The sequence below is a fragment of the Solea senegalensis genome, linkage group LG3, assembly GCF_019176455.1.
Source record: "Solea senegalensis isolate Sse05_10M linkage group LG3, IFAPA_SoseM_1, whole genome shotgun sequence".
NCBI classification, from domain to species: Eukaryota; Metazoa; Chordata; class Actinopteri; order Pleuronectiformes; family Soleidae; genus Solea; species Solea senegalensis.
In genome coordinates, this window is record NC_058023.1 from 6,572,103 (window position 1) to 6,588,286 (window position 16,184).

Sequence of the window (16,184 nt, forward strand, 5' to 3'; positions counted from 1 at the left end):
CTGTTGAAAGAAGCACTTAAATGTATAGTACGGTACTATGGAGTACCATAAATGACATAATAATATGTATTTCCTTACTTATTAATTCATTCTATTTATTTATTATAATGTCATTTATGGTTCTCCGTACAAGCAGCTCATGGAGACAAACAACACTTCTTTATCAGGGTTTCACTATAAAAATGAATCATTCTTTACGTGTGTTTGTTAACATTGCATGTTAGAGGGTTATGTAAATAAAAAGGTGCACATGGCCTGTGAAGCAGGTCAGTGTTACACAGAGAAAGACTATCCTGAGAGCAGCATTCATTCCCTCTTTGAATGGGACCCTTCACTGCACAAAGACCACAAGCAAAGCAGGAGCTTTCACGTCCACCTACATCCTGTTTAGAGAAGAACGTCCTCTTAAATGCCAAATTAGTCAGCAAATATCATCTTTAGCATGACGATTTTTTTAAATAAATATTACATTTATATAGGATATAATTGCATTGCGTTCAATATCACCCACGTCATGTCTTTTTGTGAACAGTATTAACACAGTTTGGCATTGGTTTGGAGTCTGTATGTGATAGGACACCAATACTATTCAAAATAATGCATTTATCTCCCATTTAGTGAAAGGCCTGTAATAGCCAAGGAAAACATTTCAGTTCGTCAGAAGAACCAGAAAATACGCTCAAAATCCTCTATATGAAGATCTAGTTCCCGAAAATGCTAACAAACTGGCTCGAACCAGCTAGACGCAGCTGTTTCTCGTCTGTGCGCATGCGCGACATCAAAAAGACCGGCGTGAGTCATCTTGATATTTCACCTCATCTTTGGTTATCGTATCTTGAGCTGAAGCACAACCATTTTCGCCACATTTGAGCAAATCTACGGCAACGTCGCTGCTTATTTTTGTCTCGTGAATTAAAGTGAATATTTCCGGCTAGTGAGCTTCCGTTGTGGACACTTTTAATAGCTGTTTCTCTGTCAAATGTCAGCTTTGGTGAGTTAAATTGACTGTTAGCGGCACGTTACGGCGGCTGTTAGCTAAACTAAGGGCTTTAACTGGAGTTTTTTATTGCATTAAACCAAAGTCACTCGCGCTTATTGCGTATTTTAATGCACCTTGTACCAAATAACGCAAGTAGATACAGGACAGGTAAGTTTGACTGTATTTACTTTAACTACTTCCTTTCACCCGGACTTTTTCAAAGTAAAGCTAACAGTTAGTGCGCATTTTTTAAGCTTACTTTAAAGGTTTGTGGTTATAAATTGACAGCTTCATGTGAAGGAACCTCAATTTTTATTCACACCAACAACATGTCAGTCAGTAGTAAATTTTGGTTTTAATTTCGTTATATTTGAATGAATGCTATTGTATTTATTTATTTTATTTTTAAGACTTTCATATATTTATTATAGAAAGGGCTTTCTTTTTATCTGAAGTAAATTCTATCGTAATGATAAAATGAACTATTCCAAAGTATAAAGCAAAATTATAAAATAAAAGAATACAATGCCATATGATCCAATTTAAACTTTCACTTGAAAAAAACACACACAGTTAGCAATTAGGGCCGAAAAGATAATGTTTAAGTGTATGTAAAAATATTTTTTGATTTAATAAATTACGTTACACTCCTTTATTTCGAAAATCTCGCCGGAAGCAGTTGGTTTCCTGTCCGCGAGCTTGCCGTTGTCTGCGCGTAGCATCACAACAGTGTCCTCCCGCTTTGTTCCAGGGTCGGAATAACGCCGCACTTGTCTTCGATGAAGGTAAACAAAAATACGTGTAAATAACCGCAATACTCAGATGAACACGAAGTCGCAGTTATTTAGATGAAAAAAGGTGTCGATTGAAAGCGTATTTTAGCCGCTTTTCAACGGTAAATGCATCTTTTTGTTGTTTAGCAAGGTGTCAAATTAAACGTGACATGCCCTGCGAGGTCCATGAATGCGTCATGCCCTGTCAGTGGTGCGTTTGTAGCTGTAAATGTCTCATTTTCTGTGTAATTTTCTCACGATTACATGTGTTAAATGTCGTATATTGATATAACGTGGATTGTGTAACATCATAGAGGTCGGGCCTTCTCTTGTTTACAATCATTTAAATGTAGAAAAGCGACATTTTGAGCACATTTACAATGTTTTGTTTTCCTTTCTTTGCATATTTCCTGAGTCATGCAGGTTAATCATGTTGTTAGAGATGTGTTTTCTCTAATTATCATCGGTCACCTTCATTGAGCTGCTGCCAAGCCTCCACCTCCTCCTCCGGCCTCAGGCCTCCACCTTCAACTGCCTCATCCATTCATTCATTCATTTAGTTAACTATGGGTTGGAAATAGTGGTAAACTCAGCCGTGTGAAGGAGTGAAATCACTGAATGATGGGTGTCACATTTCCACATTTCACTATTGTGTCGTTGTCTGCGTTTGTTTGGCTTGAAGGCGGCGAGAATATTGGTGCAATGCAGCCGGTGTTTGAGGCGGACGGGAGGGAGGGAGGGAGGATGGATGGATTCATAGATAGATAGAGGAGAACAGCGTCTCTGTTTACATAGGCCTCCAACTAAATAGTATTTACATTATCAACTAGAGCTAAACCGATTCATTGATTGGATTGATTCTTTGGGCCAACATTTGCCATGCTTTAGTCATCAAAACATTTGATTATTATTTATAAATCAGTCAATTCTTACATTTATATCGGCCATCATCTGCCCTGATTTCTTAAAAAATCAGCATCAGGCATAGATGCCGACCTCTGTTATGGATTGTTACTATTTTCAATGAATTGATTATTAAACCATTTAGAGGTGCTACTAATCATAATCGGTTAATCTGTTGATAATGTTCTCGAGTACTTGTTTGGTCCGTAAAGTGTAAGAAAATGTGGAAATTTGTCTTGTTTTGTCCACAAACTAAAAATGGTTCAGTTTTAATGATTTCGTTCGAGCAAAATCCCCCAGATTTACATCGGAAGTAGGAAGTTGGAACTGGGAGTGATGTCTCCTCCGAGTCGATTGCGTTCCAATTGAGAATCTTAAGCGATACCATTCAACAACAACCCTTTACGTTGTATTTTGCACACACAAACAAAATAAATTGAACAGTACTATGTGTACAACTGATTCACTGTCTAACAGTTAATATCTAAAAGTAGCAATTGGTTGCTCAACTTTCTGGGTTGGAAATCCACCCAGCCCCCTCAACTTGGAAATTCAACTAGAATACATCAATATGCTGCATATATTAGGGGTGGGACTGTATGTCATCATTATCTTCCTGTCTTGTGAGATACGTTTACATCTACTCTGGCACAAAAATGTGGGGTTCTTTGAAAACTACTGCCCTTTAATTTTTTGTATATTTAAAGGTGAGAGTGTAAGGCGCAAATATTGATCTTTGCAGACTAATTGGTCTGGTAATATTTGAGTGAGTGTCCCCATGGCCTCACTCTGAGTCAGTGTGTCGTTGTGTAGTGACGGCGTCTCACTTTAATTGGCTTTACTCGTCACTGGCAGCTGCTGCGTCAGGTTCAGGCTCGGAGGAATCCTCTTGTAGTGCGTTTAAATAGGTTTAACTCTACATAGATTACACACACACACACAAACACACACGCTTTATCACCCTCAATCTAATCTTACCACCTTTGGGGCTGATTATGCAACAACGTAATGGAAACCCATTATCTAGCTACTGACCTCTGAGGGGAAGCGTGAACATTACTTTGGGTGTCATATTTTCTACAACCCCCCTCCGTCGCTTATTTTCTCCTTTTGGAGAAAGTATCACTTTACTCCTCCCTCATTTTTGTTGTCTCCTGTTCACATTCTCTCCCTGTTCCGTCATTTTTCATTATATTTTTGCCTCCAGTTGACATCGATAGCCTTTTTTTTTAATGTAAACTGCAAGAATATCAGGGAAAGATGAAGCCCAGTCAGTCTCTTTTTTTCCCTCCTTGAGAAATGAAGGGAATGATGAGTCGGTTCTTCCCTCTCCTTATCTCTGCAGCGTGTATGAAGCCAGGCAATGTCCACCATGGTGTATCCTTGTGAAGAAGCCCTGGAGCGACTGAGCCAGGATGAGATCGTGCTCAACACCAAGGCCGTCATGCAGGGGCTGGAGACGCTGCGTGGCGAACATGCCCAGCTCCTCAACTCCCTGCTGGACTGCACTCAGCCTCCCGCCGCACAGGAGAAGTCCGGGCTGCTCCGCAAGAGTCTGGAGGCCATAGAGCTCGGCCTGGGAGAGGCTCAGGTGAGAGTCTGAGGTCCATGAAAGCCGATTCCTCTCGAATAGAGGTCAATTTATTCATCGTTTTTGGGGATTAATCTGCTCCGATAGAACCTTTTACAACTTATTTTGTCCAACACAAACTAACTACTAAACTAACTATCTAAGTAGATAGTTTGTAGGTAATAAAGAAAGTACAGCTATACAATTCTGTGTCTTTTAAACATCATCGTGAATATTTTGTTGAAATACCATGACAATAACTTACATTTCTTCGTTTTTTTAAAATATGTTTATATTAGGATTGTGAATTAAGGCTTTTTCATACATAGAATCCGCTTATTACTTGATTTGCAAAGCATTTTGTGTACTACCAGTTTGAAGTTTGCATCTAAAAACAATCCGTTTGAGTGGATTTTGTTGGATTAACTGATTTAACAAAACGGAAAAATTAAAGTTTAAAGGATTTAAATGAAGTGTTTTTGCAGTGTGAGGTGCTGCCCCCTGAAAACCACTCTCAACAAAATGGTCACAAACTTAATCCTGCTTTTTCTTACTGGAAATTTGGAGTTTTTAAGCCACTTCCTCTCCTCTTCCAGCAGTAAAAGACTGTCCAACAGTGAAATAAAGCATTGAGCATGTGTAGATCAGGTACCTAACCATTTGAAAGAAGTTGGTAGATGTTAAGAAACAAACAACAACAGTTTTCCTCTTTTCCTCAGGTGATCATCGCCCTGTCCAGCCACCTCAGTGCCGTGGAGTCAGAGAAGCAGAAGCTGCGCGCTCAGGTGCGCCGGCTGTGTCAGGAGAACCAGTGGCTGCGCGATGAGCTGGCGGGAACGCAGCACAAGCTGCAGCGCAGCGAGCAGAGCGTCGCTCAGCTGGAGGAGGAGAAGAAGCACCTGGAGTTCATGAATCAGATCAAGAAGCTGGACGACGACGTGTCGCCCTCTGAGGAGAAGAGCCAGAGTTCAGGCGGCGGCGGCAGTGGAGCAGGAGACACTTCCAAGGACAGTCTGGATGATTTGTTCCCCAACGACGATGACCAGGGACCAGGTATGACGTCAGCACCAGTGCACAATAACCAACTGCAAAAAAATAGCCACAGCTGCGGCTCACAATTAAGTTAAAATGTCCCCTTACTTGTAGAAAAAACACCTAAGTTATCGTTTATCGTGAGACACTGGTCAGAAAAGTTGCAAATATTCACATTTGAGAAACTGGTATGCATGGCATTTTCACCCATTCATAGTTAAAGCCATTTAGCCATGTTTTCTCTAATGGTCCTCACAACTATAGAAAAACAAGATTTAACACAGTGCATTTAAATGTTTCCCACCCATTAGCTGGACAGTAAATGCAGCAGCTTATTGATGGTCGAACACTCTTTAATGTTCACTTTTTTAAAATGTCAACTGCACATTCAGCCCTTTTACATTCACAAGATAGTGATAACACATGCTTCACATTCTCATTCATCTCATGTAAAATCTGTTTTTTTTTTTCCGTCATGTCCCTTTAAAGACCTGAGAGCAGGAAGTGCAGGTGCAATCAGAGTCAGATTAGAAACACCTGTGAGCAGCAGCAGGAGGTGAAGGAGAAAGAGTGACACAGACAATGAAGGAGAACAAACTTTAAAACTATGTTAGTCCTCTAATAAATGAGATTAATTTGACAAATAAAGGTGGAATTCACAGAAAATAAGAAGAAGAGCTGGAAAAAAGGAGGAAACCATGTATTTCTAGATGGCGGCGGTTCTCCAGACTGGGTGTGACCGATTTAATTTACTCTCTCTCTCTCTCATGCAGATTTGAATTAATTTTATCTTGTATCTGCCTTTTAAACTCACAAATTTGATTGTTTTGTTCTATTTAAGGCAACAGGGAATATGTTTGAAGTTGAAATGTGAGGTTTTGCTTTTATGATAACGGAATTTTTGGAAACGTGACAGGCTTTTTTTTTTTTATAAAAACTGCAAATGTGTGTTTTCTCACTTTGGATTCCCATTAACTGCTGTTTAATATCTGTGTCATGTGCATTTAAATGAATGTCTTCTCTGTATTTCCTCTTTGTTTATTGATTATTTGTGTGCTTTGATGCAACTGCTGCTCTGGTTTTCTTCACTTTACGTACATTTTTATCTGCAACAGTTGACAATAATGCCCTTTTTCAATGTGCTGTGTTGTTGCCTTTCTCTGTATGATTTATACTGAATGTCTTTGCTTATTTATCATGAAGTCAGCCATTTTCTGGAGCTTTTATATGAATTTTCGGATGTTTTTAGCAAGCCTGCATGTTGGTAAATCAAATAAATCTTACAATATGTGTTAAATTGTTAGGGTTAAGATTAGCTGTTTTCTATATAATTTTGATGCCACTTTCTGTCTTGACGTGTCCCTCCGTTGTGCGTCTGCAGCTCAGCCCAGTGGCGAGGTTGCGGCGCAACAGGGCGGTTACGAGATCCCGGCACGTCTCCGGACGCTGCATAACCTGGTGATCCAGTACGCGTCGCAGGGGAGGTATGAGGTCGCAGTGCCGCTGTGCAAACAAGCCCTGGAGGACCTGGAGAAAACGTCAGGACATGACCATCCCGACGTGGCCACCATGCTCAACATCCTGGCCCTGGTGTACAGGTGAGAAAAGTGAATTCTGCTGCTCAAAAAACACAATTCAGCAGTTTAGCCTCCTGGTCACTTCCCAACCAGCACTACATGCGAGCGCTCCCTCAGACAGGTCTGATAGTTTTGACTGATGGAACCTGTTTTCAGATTAACTGTTTCAGTTCAGAGATAGAGAAAAGTTACATACTGCATCTTTAACATGCTTGCCTTCCTTTTTTTTTTTAATCCCTAGAGACCAGAACAAGTACAAAGAGGCGGCTCACCTCCTGAACGATGCCCTCGCCATCAGGGAGAAGACACTGGGGAAGGATCACCCAGCCGTGGCGGCGACGCTCAACAACCTGGCCGTGCTTTACGGCAAGAGGGGGAAGTACAAGGAGGCTGAGCCCCTGTGTAAGAGAGCGCTGGAAATCAGAGAGAAGGTAAATGAATATTTTTATACAAAGAAAATTTTATTTATTTGCCCATTGCTGAAAGGCTGGGATTCAGTATCTTACTGCGGTTTAAAACCGAATGGAATTTGGCTTTTGAAAATTTCATGGGAAAATTGCATAAATGTGCTGTTTATAAACCTGTTATTTTTTTTTAAATAAGGTAATAACCTTTTAAGCATCAGAGGTTTTCCTTAAGGTTAAAACTTAATTATCCACATTATGGAAAGCTGTATTTGATGTTGCATAAAGACACGAAATTATTTACTAATACAGTGAAAACTTTTGTATTTACTGAGAAATCTGAATAAAAGTTTGTGTAATTGTGAATAAATGTGACTATTTTGAAACGTGTCTTCCATCTGTACGTAGGTTCTGGGGCGGTATCATCCAGACGTGGCCAAGCAGCTGAACAACCTGGCCCTGCTGTGTCAGAACCAGGGAAAGTACGACGAGGTGGAGTATTACTACAGGCGAGCACTGGAGATCTACGAGTCCAAACTGGGAGCCGACGACCCAAATGTGGCCAAGACCAAAAATAATCTGGTGGGTGTGGCCAATGGAAAACTCCTGACGCAATCTTGTCCTCTAATGCAGTGTTTCCCAACCCTGGTCCTCAGGGAACACTGCCCTGCATGTTTTGGATGTTGCCCTGCTCCAACACACCTGATTCAGATGAACAGCTCGTTGTCAGGCTTCTGCAGAGCTTGGTGACGGGCTGACCATTTGAACCAGGTGTGTTGGAGCAGGTCAACATGTAAAACATGCAGGGCAGTGTTACCTGAGGACCAGGGTTGGGAAACACTGCTCTAATGTTTATATTTGAAGTATTGAATAATTTAAACACTTTCTTTTGCGATAAGTGTGTATTAAACGTTGTCCGTGTTCTCCACAGGCCACGTGCTACCTGAAGCAGTCAAAGTTCAAAGATGCAGAGGCTCTGTACAAAGAAATCCTGACCAGAGCACACGAGAAGGAGTTTGGATCCGTTAATAGTAAGGAACCGTCAAACCTTTGACCTTTTATGGGACCATCTTTTCCAGCCTTTTAAGATTTTAGAGGTCCAGGAAATCCAGGAAAAATAGTTTCAATATCTTTCACACCACACATCTTATTCCCATTTCTAAGTAAAAGCACTTTTCTTCTAAACAAGGCTTTTATTTTGAAAGTGTTTCAGAACAGATAAATGCAGCTTCATTCTGATTAGTCCTGACATTTATCTGAGTACGTACCAAAGCAGTGTTTTAAATGTCATCACATTTTCAAAGGTAAACCCTGTATAAACAGACTCTCAGTCACTGTTTGAACAGCAGTGGTTGACACGCATGACTAAAGACATGTTGGTTAACGAAAATAAACAAGTTCTTTATTAGTTTAATTCTTTACGGCAATAAATCAACTAACGGTGAATAAGTTACTTTCTTAATTTCTGTCACAGCTTATTTTCACAGCGTCCACTCTTGTGTTTGTAATAGCTGTTTCTTTTTGTCTTGTACGTTGCAGATGATAATAAGCCAATCTGGATGCACGCGGAGGAGAGGGAAGAAAGCAAGGTTTGTTACTGTGAGAACCTTTGACGCGCACAGAGTCAAGGTTTTATTTTTAACAGAGCTGATGTTTCATACTTTGTTCCGCCTCATCATCTGACTCTTTTCGGTATGTGTCACAGGGAAAGCGTAAGGACTCTGGTCCATATGTAGAGTATGGGAGCTGGTATAAAGCCTGCAAGGTAGACAGGTGAGTGTGACACTATAATTTATTAATAACATGTAACCTCTCTTTCCCTGATACTGAGCCTCCACCCTCTATTTAACTCCTGAAGTTAAACTGTGGTTGTCTGTGAACTCCTACTTCTTGTATGACTGTTCTGTTCTGACCTGTTTTTTTTTGCATTTGTGTGTTTTTGTGCATTTTATGTGTTGCTATGATGAATGGTAAACAGTAGGTAGCAGGAAGAAGATTAAAATGATAATAAAATTCATGTTTTTCATGAATTCATGTTTCTCACTCGCTGATAACATGGCTGTCATTTCCAGGAAAGGAAAAAATTAGTTTTAGCCACTTAAACAGGTGTAGATTTTATTAGGTGAGCCTTTTATAAATATACATTTGTTTTTTCTCAGCGTTGGAAAACATTTTCGTGGTAGAAAATGGAGTTTGTAAACCACTCACTTGCTCTCCTGCACCAAACTCCATAGAGAAAATTGGCAATTTAACGTCACCAACCACAAACACAGGAGTTGTTTATTCACTGCTTGCCTCCATCAGTAAGTTCAAATGTGTTTGGTTTCTTCACTGTTGAAAATGATTTGGCAATATTGTGCCAGTTATATAAATTCGAACAAACAAGGCAGCAGTGGAACAGCAGCTCCTGTGTCCTTTTGTGAGCTAAAATTGGTGTGGGAGAGTAAGCAGTTGACAAACTTCTGTTTCTGTAGGGAAATGCACTTTTAACAGGTGAAAATCAACCTTTTTCATATAAATAAAAAAATGTCCTAAAACACAAAGAAAATGATTGCCTAACTTAAAGCATACATTTTCAGTGTAAGGTAAAACTTTACTGTAAAAGGATTAACTACACAAAACATTAAATAAAATTATTTGTGTTGCAGCCCGACAGTGAACACAACCCTGAAAAGCTTGGGAGCTTTATACCGTCGCCAGGGGAAACTGGAGGCGGCAGAGACGCTGGAGGAGTGCGCCAGCAAGTCACGTAAACAAGTACGACACAAACAAAAAAGCCTGTGTAAATTTACTGCCGTTAGATTAAATGTCCGGGGTGTTACGAAGCCTGACGTAATTCGGGGACGTTACAACTGTGATTTACTGGCACATAAACTACGTCCGGTCAGACACAAAGCTGATTTGTGTTCAGTGTTGTAAAGAAAAGCTAGAATTGTTTTTTTTAAAGCTTTTTTTTTTTCTTTCTTTCTCCCCGATCCTCTTGCTCTTGCGTGTCCTCAGGGTATCGACGCTTTTAACCAGAGTAAAGTGGTGGAGCTGCTGAAAGATGGAGGAAGTGGAGGGGCCGACAGACGACACAGCAGGGAGGGAGTCAGTGGACCTGGAGGACAGCGAGGGGAGAATGAAGGGGACGACTCGGCTGAATGGAACGGGGTCAGTTCACAGGTTTTATACCCATGATGAAATGAATCAAGAATGTGACTTAAGGACAGCATGATACTGTATGAAAAGCTGTTTGATTTTAAAACTTAAATATCAAAATGGCAAGTGAGATTCTGACTCGAGACACAAGCAATCTTTTTTCCCTTTTTAAGTGCATAATGTAAATATTAAATCAACACAATACAGAAACGTAGAGAAACAGAACATCAATGACATAATGTCCAAAATTCAACAGTAATCATCCTCAAACAAACCTCTCAGGTGAGACACTGGCTGCCATACCGACTCAAAAATATGTCCCCAATCATATTTTTAACAGCAGAAAATCAGATTGATAAAGTGGAGTGACGTGCTAAAGAATTCAAACATTTCTTTAAAGTCTAATTTCTTGGCAAAAAATGATCTAATTGCCAAAAGAATGCATTTATTTGTCTGCATGAAAATAATTCCGTATTGTTGTAGTGATTTAAATCTCTAGATGTCTGTTCCACTTAAGTGATTTTCAAATGAAGTAATGTTGATTAAGACCATCGACTCCAAACGACTCATGAAAATAAAACTGAGAAAAACTGTCTGTGGAGCTTTACATCATAACTAATGGAAGGAACATAACTACGCTAATGCGTAGCTGTTACGTGAGGCATTAGTGAACTTTCAGGTTAAGGAATTCACCCCACTTCTTTGAAACATTAGTGGGCAGGTGGGTGGCAAGAGAAGCTTTAAATCAAACACTATCTGCAATATTGATTTAAGTGCATACAATTGGCTTGAATTCCAAAGAAATATGTATAAATGTTCTTCCTTCTGTTTTTACATCTGTGGTAAATTATATTTGGAATCTAGAGTGAGCGTGAATCTTATATAAAATGTTTTTTTATGGCGTTTTTTTTTTTCCCATCAGGATGGTAATGGGTCTCTGCGTCGCAGTGGCTCCTTCGGGAAACTCCGTGACGCTCTGAGGAGGAGCAGCGAGATGCTGGTGAAGAAGCTGCAGGGGAACGGACCTCAAGAACCCCGCAACCCTGGGTGAGGTTAACGTTTATCTCGAAATGCAGAACCCCGTCATCCAAAGTTGGTTACACCTTATGAACATTATTTGTTATTTTAATGGGTGCAAGTTTATTTGTGTGTGATTAAGCCATTTTATCTTTCTTTCTTTCTTGGAAGTGGCTGTTGCCACAACTTGTTTTTCTTTTTACTTTTTTGAGAATTCTCTGAATTTGGGATGGATTATTAGAGCTAATTAAAATGTATCTACTCTACAAAAATAAATCTTTGACTCCATTTCTCACACACTGAAAAATCCATGGTTTAAAAGAATGGTCTGATTTTTTTTCTTTTTTTCTGCTCAGAATGAAGAGAGCCAGTTCCCTCAACTTCCTCAACAAGAGCACAGAGGAGCCCACACAGGTACGACTGCGCTTCTTTTAACTCAACATGGGAGGATTCAAACATCCAGTTACAATTAACCTGACTGAAATATTACGACTTATAATTAACAGTATTGCTTTCTTACTGCAGAATTATTAAGCTGTGCTACAAAAAATGTATTAATGTAACAAAAATACATAATTCAGAAGTCCTGTGTGCAAAATTTGGGTGCAATTATTTTCATTTGGTAAAAATTCAACTTTCCAACTCCAAATACTGTGTTCTGACTGCAAATGAAACACAAGTCTTTTGAGTTCTGATAACTGACAAGTTCTGATATCCAACAAACGAACAATATTCAGCTAAATAAGTTATTTTCTTTATAAAGCTCTCTTAAACAGTGCTCAGAGATGCTTCTCATATATTACAAAGGTCATAAAAGAACCATAGGCAAGACAATTCACAAAATGTTCACACTACACCATGCTATTTCACCAATAAATGTTTTGAATTTTACACACTGTACCTTTTTGTTTACCAAAGGATTAAGGTGTTAATATAAGGTGAAACATTAAAGCTGCTTTCACTACAGTAGATGAAATAAAGACATGAATACCCTGAGACTTTGCTCTGTAAGATTTAAACGGGAACATTAATGGTATGATTAGTAATAGTAGTGATCGCTTGTGTCCTTGTAATCATAAAAATGTATGTATCATCCAGTACAAGTACTTGATTTTATTTTTTTCAGGATGCTAACACGGGATTATCAGACTGCAGAGGATTAAGCGCCAGTAACGTGGACCTTACCAGACGCAGCTCTCTGCTCGGTTAGACGGCGGCGACGGGAGGAGGAGGAAGTGCGGCGGCGAGGAGAGGCTGATAGCAGCTCGGTTTGATCAACCAAACACACGTAGCGCATAAACACTTGCACTCGCAGCGTATTTTTAAATGAACAACAACAAAACATCACAGTACTAAACATAATCCTGTACGACACGAGTCGCTGCCGTCGCTGCTTCACTGTACAAACGTGAAACACGATATTTAGATAAACATTTATCAGCATGCTGCTTACTAGAGTGGAACCTGAACGCCTCGCTGCACCGTAGCAAAAACACCGTATCCACATTGTGACGGGACCGACATTCAGCCGTAGACGAGCTAAAAAGGTGTGTGTTAGTATCCATGTCAGAGATCTATATATTTCACCTGTAGCATGAAATCCAATTTATGTTTAAAAAAAAAAACAACGTACAATCCAACTTCGACGTGAAAGATGCCGATGGGTACGAGCGATCTTTCAACAAAACGGCACTAATCATTCAAACCTCACTTTTTGCCTTGTTTTTCTTTTTTATGTATATACAGTTAAATTATTTCATTTGTATATAGTACATTTCTTTTGTTGACACTTTATTGTGTTTAAGTGAAAAAAAATACAGCTGAAATTAAGGAAAAGCTGAACTTTATTGATCCTGGTGTAAATGTTGAGAAAAATAAATACAACTCAAACACAGAAAAGTACAGATTTTTCAGATTCAAACTCCCAAAGTACCAAAAAGCACTTTGACCAACATGATACTCTTAACCGACTGTGGTCATTTTCAAAGGATCTGCCGATAAACGTAGAGTTTTAGCGGGAAATTTCAACTTTTTCCGCTGCCGCTACATTTGCGTTAGAAGAAGATTAATTGGTGATCGATTTCTTCTCCATATGAATATTATTCCAATTTCAAATCAAGTAAAAGTCTGGAAAGAAACATTGTGGAGGAATAATCAAAGCAGTGTATTTGAAAGCATGATCAGTCTTTCTTCGCTGGTGCGGGTCTAATCTGATGGACTCTTTAATCCAGTTACATCATGATATAATCAAATTTTCAGTGGTTTAATCAACTTGGACCTTAAAAACCTTTCCCGTTTCCAGTCAGTAGGGATGGACTTTATATAATTTTTGTCCAACAGATGGAAATACACTCCAGCCTTAAATCACAAAGCTTTCCTTGTCCCTTGTAGTTATACATGTTGACCGCTAGATGGTACATTGCGTTGTTTCTTAGTTTATAAATGTATATTCAAAATACAGTGGTTATTTATTCTGTGTTATTATTGTTAGACCGTGTACAGGGAGGGTTTGAGGAAAAACACTGGAAAAAAGTTTGTAACTATATTTTTTTCCGGTTTTGTTTACGTTCATTCATGGGATTCTTTTTTATATATTTTGTTTCCTGTTGCTGAATCATCGTCACTTTGTATAAAACAATCAGTTTTGGTTTTTTATCATCGGTCACAATCAAACATTCGCAGAAATCTGACTGATCGTCCTCCATGTAGTGAATTTTTCTTGTTGAAGCTTTTTTTTTCCCCATTATGAGTTTTTTGATTAAATGGTGGGATTAAAGTATGTGTTAGCATTTTTCTTTGTTTGCGCTATGAAAGTATCAGGAGATAAAACTCCACCAAAATGAGACAACACAAAGAATGTACACGTTTTCAATTTAATCCGACTCAGTTTTCTATCAGGTCGTTCAAGAAAAATGTGACGCGAGTGACTTTTAAGAAGAATCTGCAGGTTTGTCCAGGTGCGTTCACACCGTCGCATTCACATGCCGCAATACCCTAAAGTCGCTTTTGCCGAGTCTAAAAAAGTGCTAATTAATCTATCAGCTTCTGATTGTGCTAAACGTGATTCTGTCGCAGATTACGGATCGTAACGAAGGATGAGTACGTGTTAAACGGAAAGGAGTCGTCGGAAGTGTGTTTTGAAAAGAAAATGGAAAAGTGCTTCAAGTGTCATTCGTAAGCGAATAATGTATATAATTATCCGCGTCATACCGTTTTTATATGTGAGTTTCCTGTAAATGTCGCATTCACACAAGATCACAACACAAGTGTAAGCAGGAAAGTTGGTTTGTCGTTGAAGGTCTGAAATAAAATAAAATACACACAATACCAATATTGTTAATTCTGTTCTGGTTGTTTTACAAATATATATGTTTTAATGTTAAGCAACACAGTTTAGATTTAGTATAGAAACGATAAAAGTGCTGCAGTTGTAAATATTTAAACCAGAAACGACATCGCAGGAGGATTTTGGACCCAACGTTTTGGTCTCTGTTGTACAAATATTTATGGTGACGAATATTAGGGCTGCAACTCATTATACAATCGTTCTCTGTGGATTAATTAATGTGTGGATTATTTTGCTGATAAGTTTGCTCCATTGAAAATGGCGATACATTTGAATGGTGTTTGATCGACGTCCACCAACCAAAGATATTCAGTTTACCAGGAGGTATTTGCATTTAAAGCCACAGTACATAACTGATAAGCCCGTTCAGTGTTGTCTTTTTTTGTCTGTGTAGCAGAGTTTTGGTCTTCTGTCACCTGGTGACATTCCCACGCTGCACACAGGAAGTGATTTACTAGGAGGCAACGGCAACTCTGGGCGAGGAAAGCAAGACGACTGCAAACCCAAAACAGAGGTGTCCACAAACGGTTTGAGAAGTGAATTTTTACTGTTAAACAAATATTGAATTAATAACGCAACACTTGACCCACAATCAAAATACCCAAACTGCAAATAAAATATAGATGTCAACTTTCAAAATGATCAGAATTTATTTGTTTGAAATACACTTTGTAATGATTGGAAATTGAATCGCTTGCGCCGACTCTTTTGCGTTTGTGCTCCAAACTTGTTTTCTTTGCTCTCCCTGGCCTTTTTGTTTGCAAGCCTGACCATGGGCGGGGCCTTAGGAAGCTATCTGCTGATTGGCTACGGAGTGTTGGCGTGACCGCTTAATTTGACAAGCATTAGATACCGACAATTGTTTAAAATGATTACAATTAATAAGTAACTTGTCGGATTTTAGCAGGGAAAACTTCAGATGTAATAAGCAAAAAGTGTATATTCAAATAAATAAAATACAATAACTTTGATTAAAATGATATTTTGTTTTTGGTGTTTTGATACAAATCTAATTCCAGAAAAATGCAGTTTGACTGGATAAATGCTGCTTGTGGTCATGGTTTGAGCTCCCAAAAAATGTCCCAAACAACCAAAAATCGTTAATTGATGACCAAAATTGTTTGCCGGTTAATGAAGTCGAGAGTTGCAGCCCTAATTAATACTTGTGTTCAGAGCTGGATGAGGGTTACTGTGTGTGTGTGTGTTTATGGGGGTTTACTGTTAATTTCAGCTTCCATTTTACTGATGACTGTACGTAGGCTCTTATTGTGAAGGAGTGTATTTTATCAGAGGTTCAATAAAAACAAAGTTCCACTTTTCAAAACGGAGCGCGTGTCTCATTTTGTCGTCCTGTGACGCGGCGTCATGTTTGTTTCATGATAACTGGGTTTGAACATGATCCGAAATGGTGTGTGTGTGGTTGGTGGGCGTTAACTGTGTGC

At 39.1% G+C, this 16,184-nt stretch overlaps 2 protein-coding genes across 21 annotated transcripts in view; one reads left to right on the forward strand and one right to left on the reverse strand.

Annotated features, from left to right (window-relative positions):
* The window catches only part of LOC122766468 (calcium/calmodulin-dependent protein kinase type II delta chain), a 557,529-nt gene that overhangs the window by 191,872 nt on the left and 349,473 nt on the right, over window positions 1–16,184 (reverse strand). The window lies entirely within an intron of this gene.
* klc2 (kinesin light chain 2) lies at window positions 847–16,066 on the forward strand. 2 transcript variants are annotated; one of them, XM_044021338.1, is made up of 14 exons: window positions 847–991; window positions 4,001–4,246; window positions 4,945–5,278; window positions 6,639–6,855; window positions 7,076–7,265; window positions 7,647–7,820; window positions 8,170–8,269; window positions 8,778–8,827; window positions 8,944–9,011; window positions 9,887–9,995; window positions 10,239–10,391; window positions 11,302–11,426; window positions 11,753–11,810; window positions 12,523–16,066. In XM_044021338.1, the coding sequence occupies exons 2-14, from the start codon at window positions 4,019–4,021 to the stop codon at window positions 12,604–12,606; spliced, it is 1,890 nt and encodes a 629-aa protein (XP_043877273.1). In that variant the 5' UTR covers window positions 847–991; window positions 4,001–4,018; the 3' UTR covers window positions 12,607–16,066. The 2 variants fall into 2 exon arrangements, with proteins under 2 accessions (XP_043877273.1, XP_043877272.1); XM_044021337.1 differs by lacking the exon at window positions 847–991 and adding an exon at window positions 1,682–1,764.

Coding starts and splice junctions, on each gene's coding strand:
- klc2 (XM_044021338.1), top strand. CDS start 4,019: ATGTCCACCATGGTGTATCCTTGTGAAGAAGCCCTGGAGCGACTGAGC. Junction 7,821..8,169: donor CCAAGACCAAAAATAATCTG/GTGGGTGTGGCC, acceptor TGTTCTCCACAG/GCCACGTGCTACCTGAAGCA. Junction 9,996..10,238: donor CCAGCAAGTCACGTAAACAA/GTACGACACAAA, acceptor GCGTGTCCTCAG/GGTATCGACGCTTTTAACCA.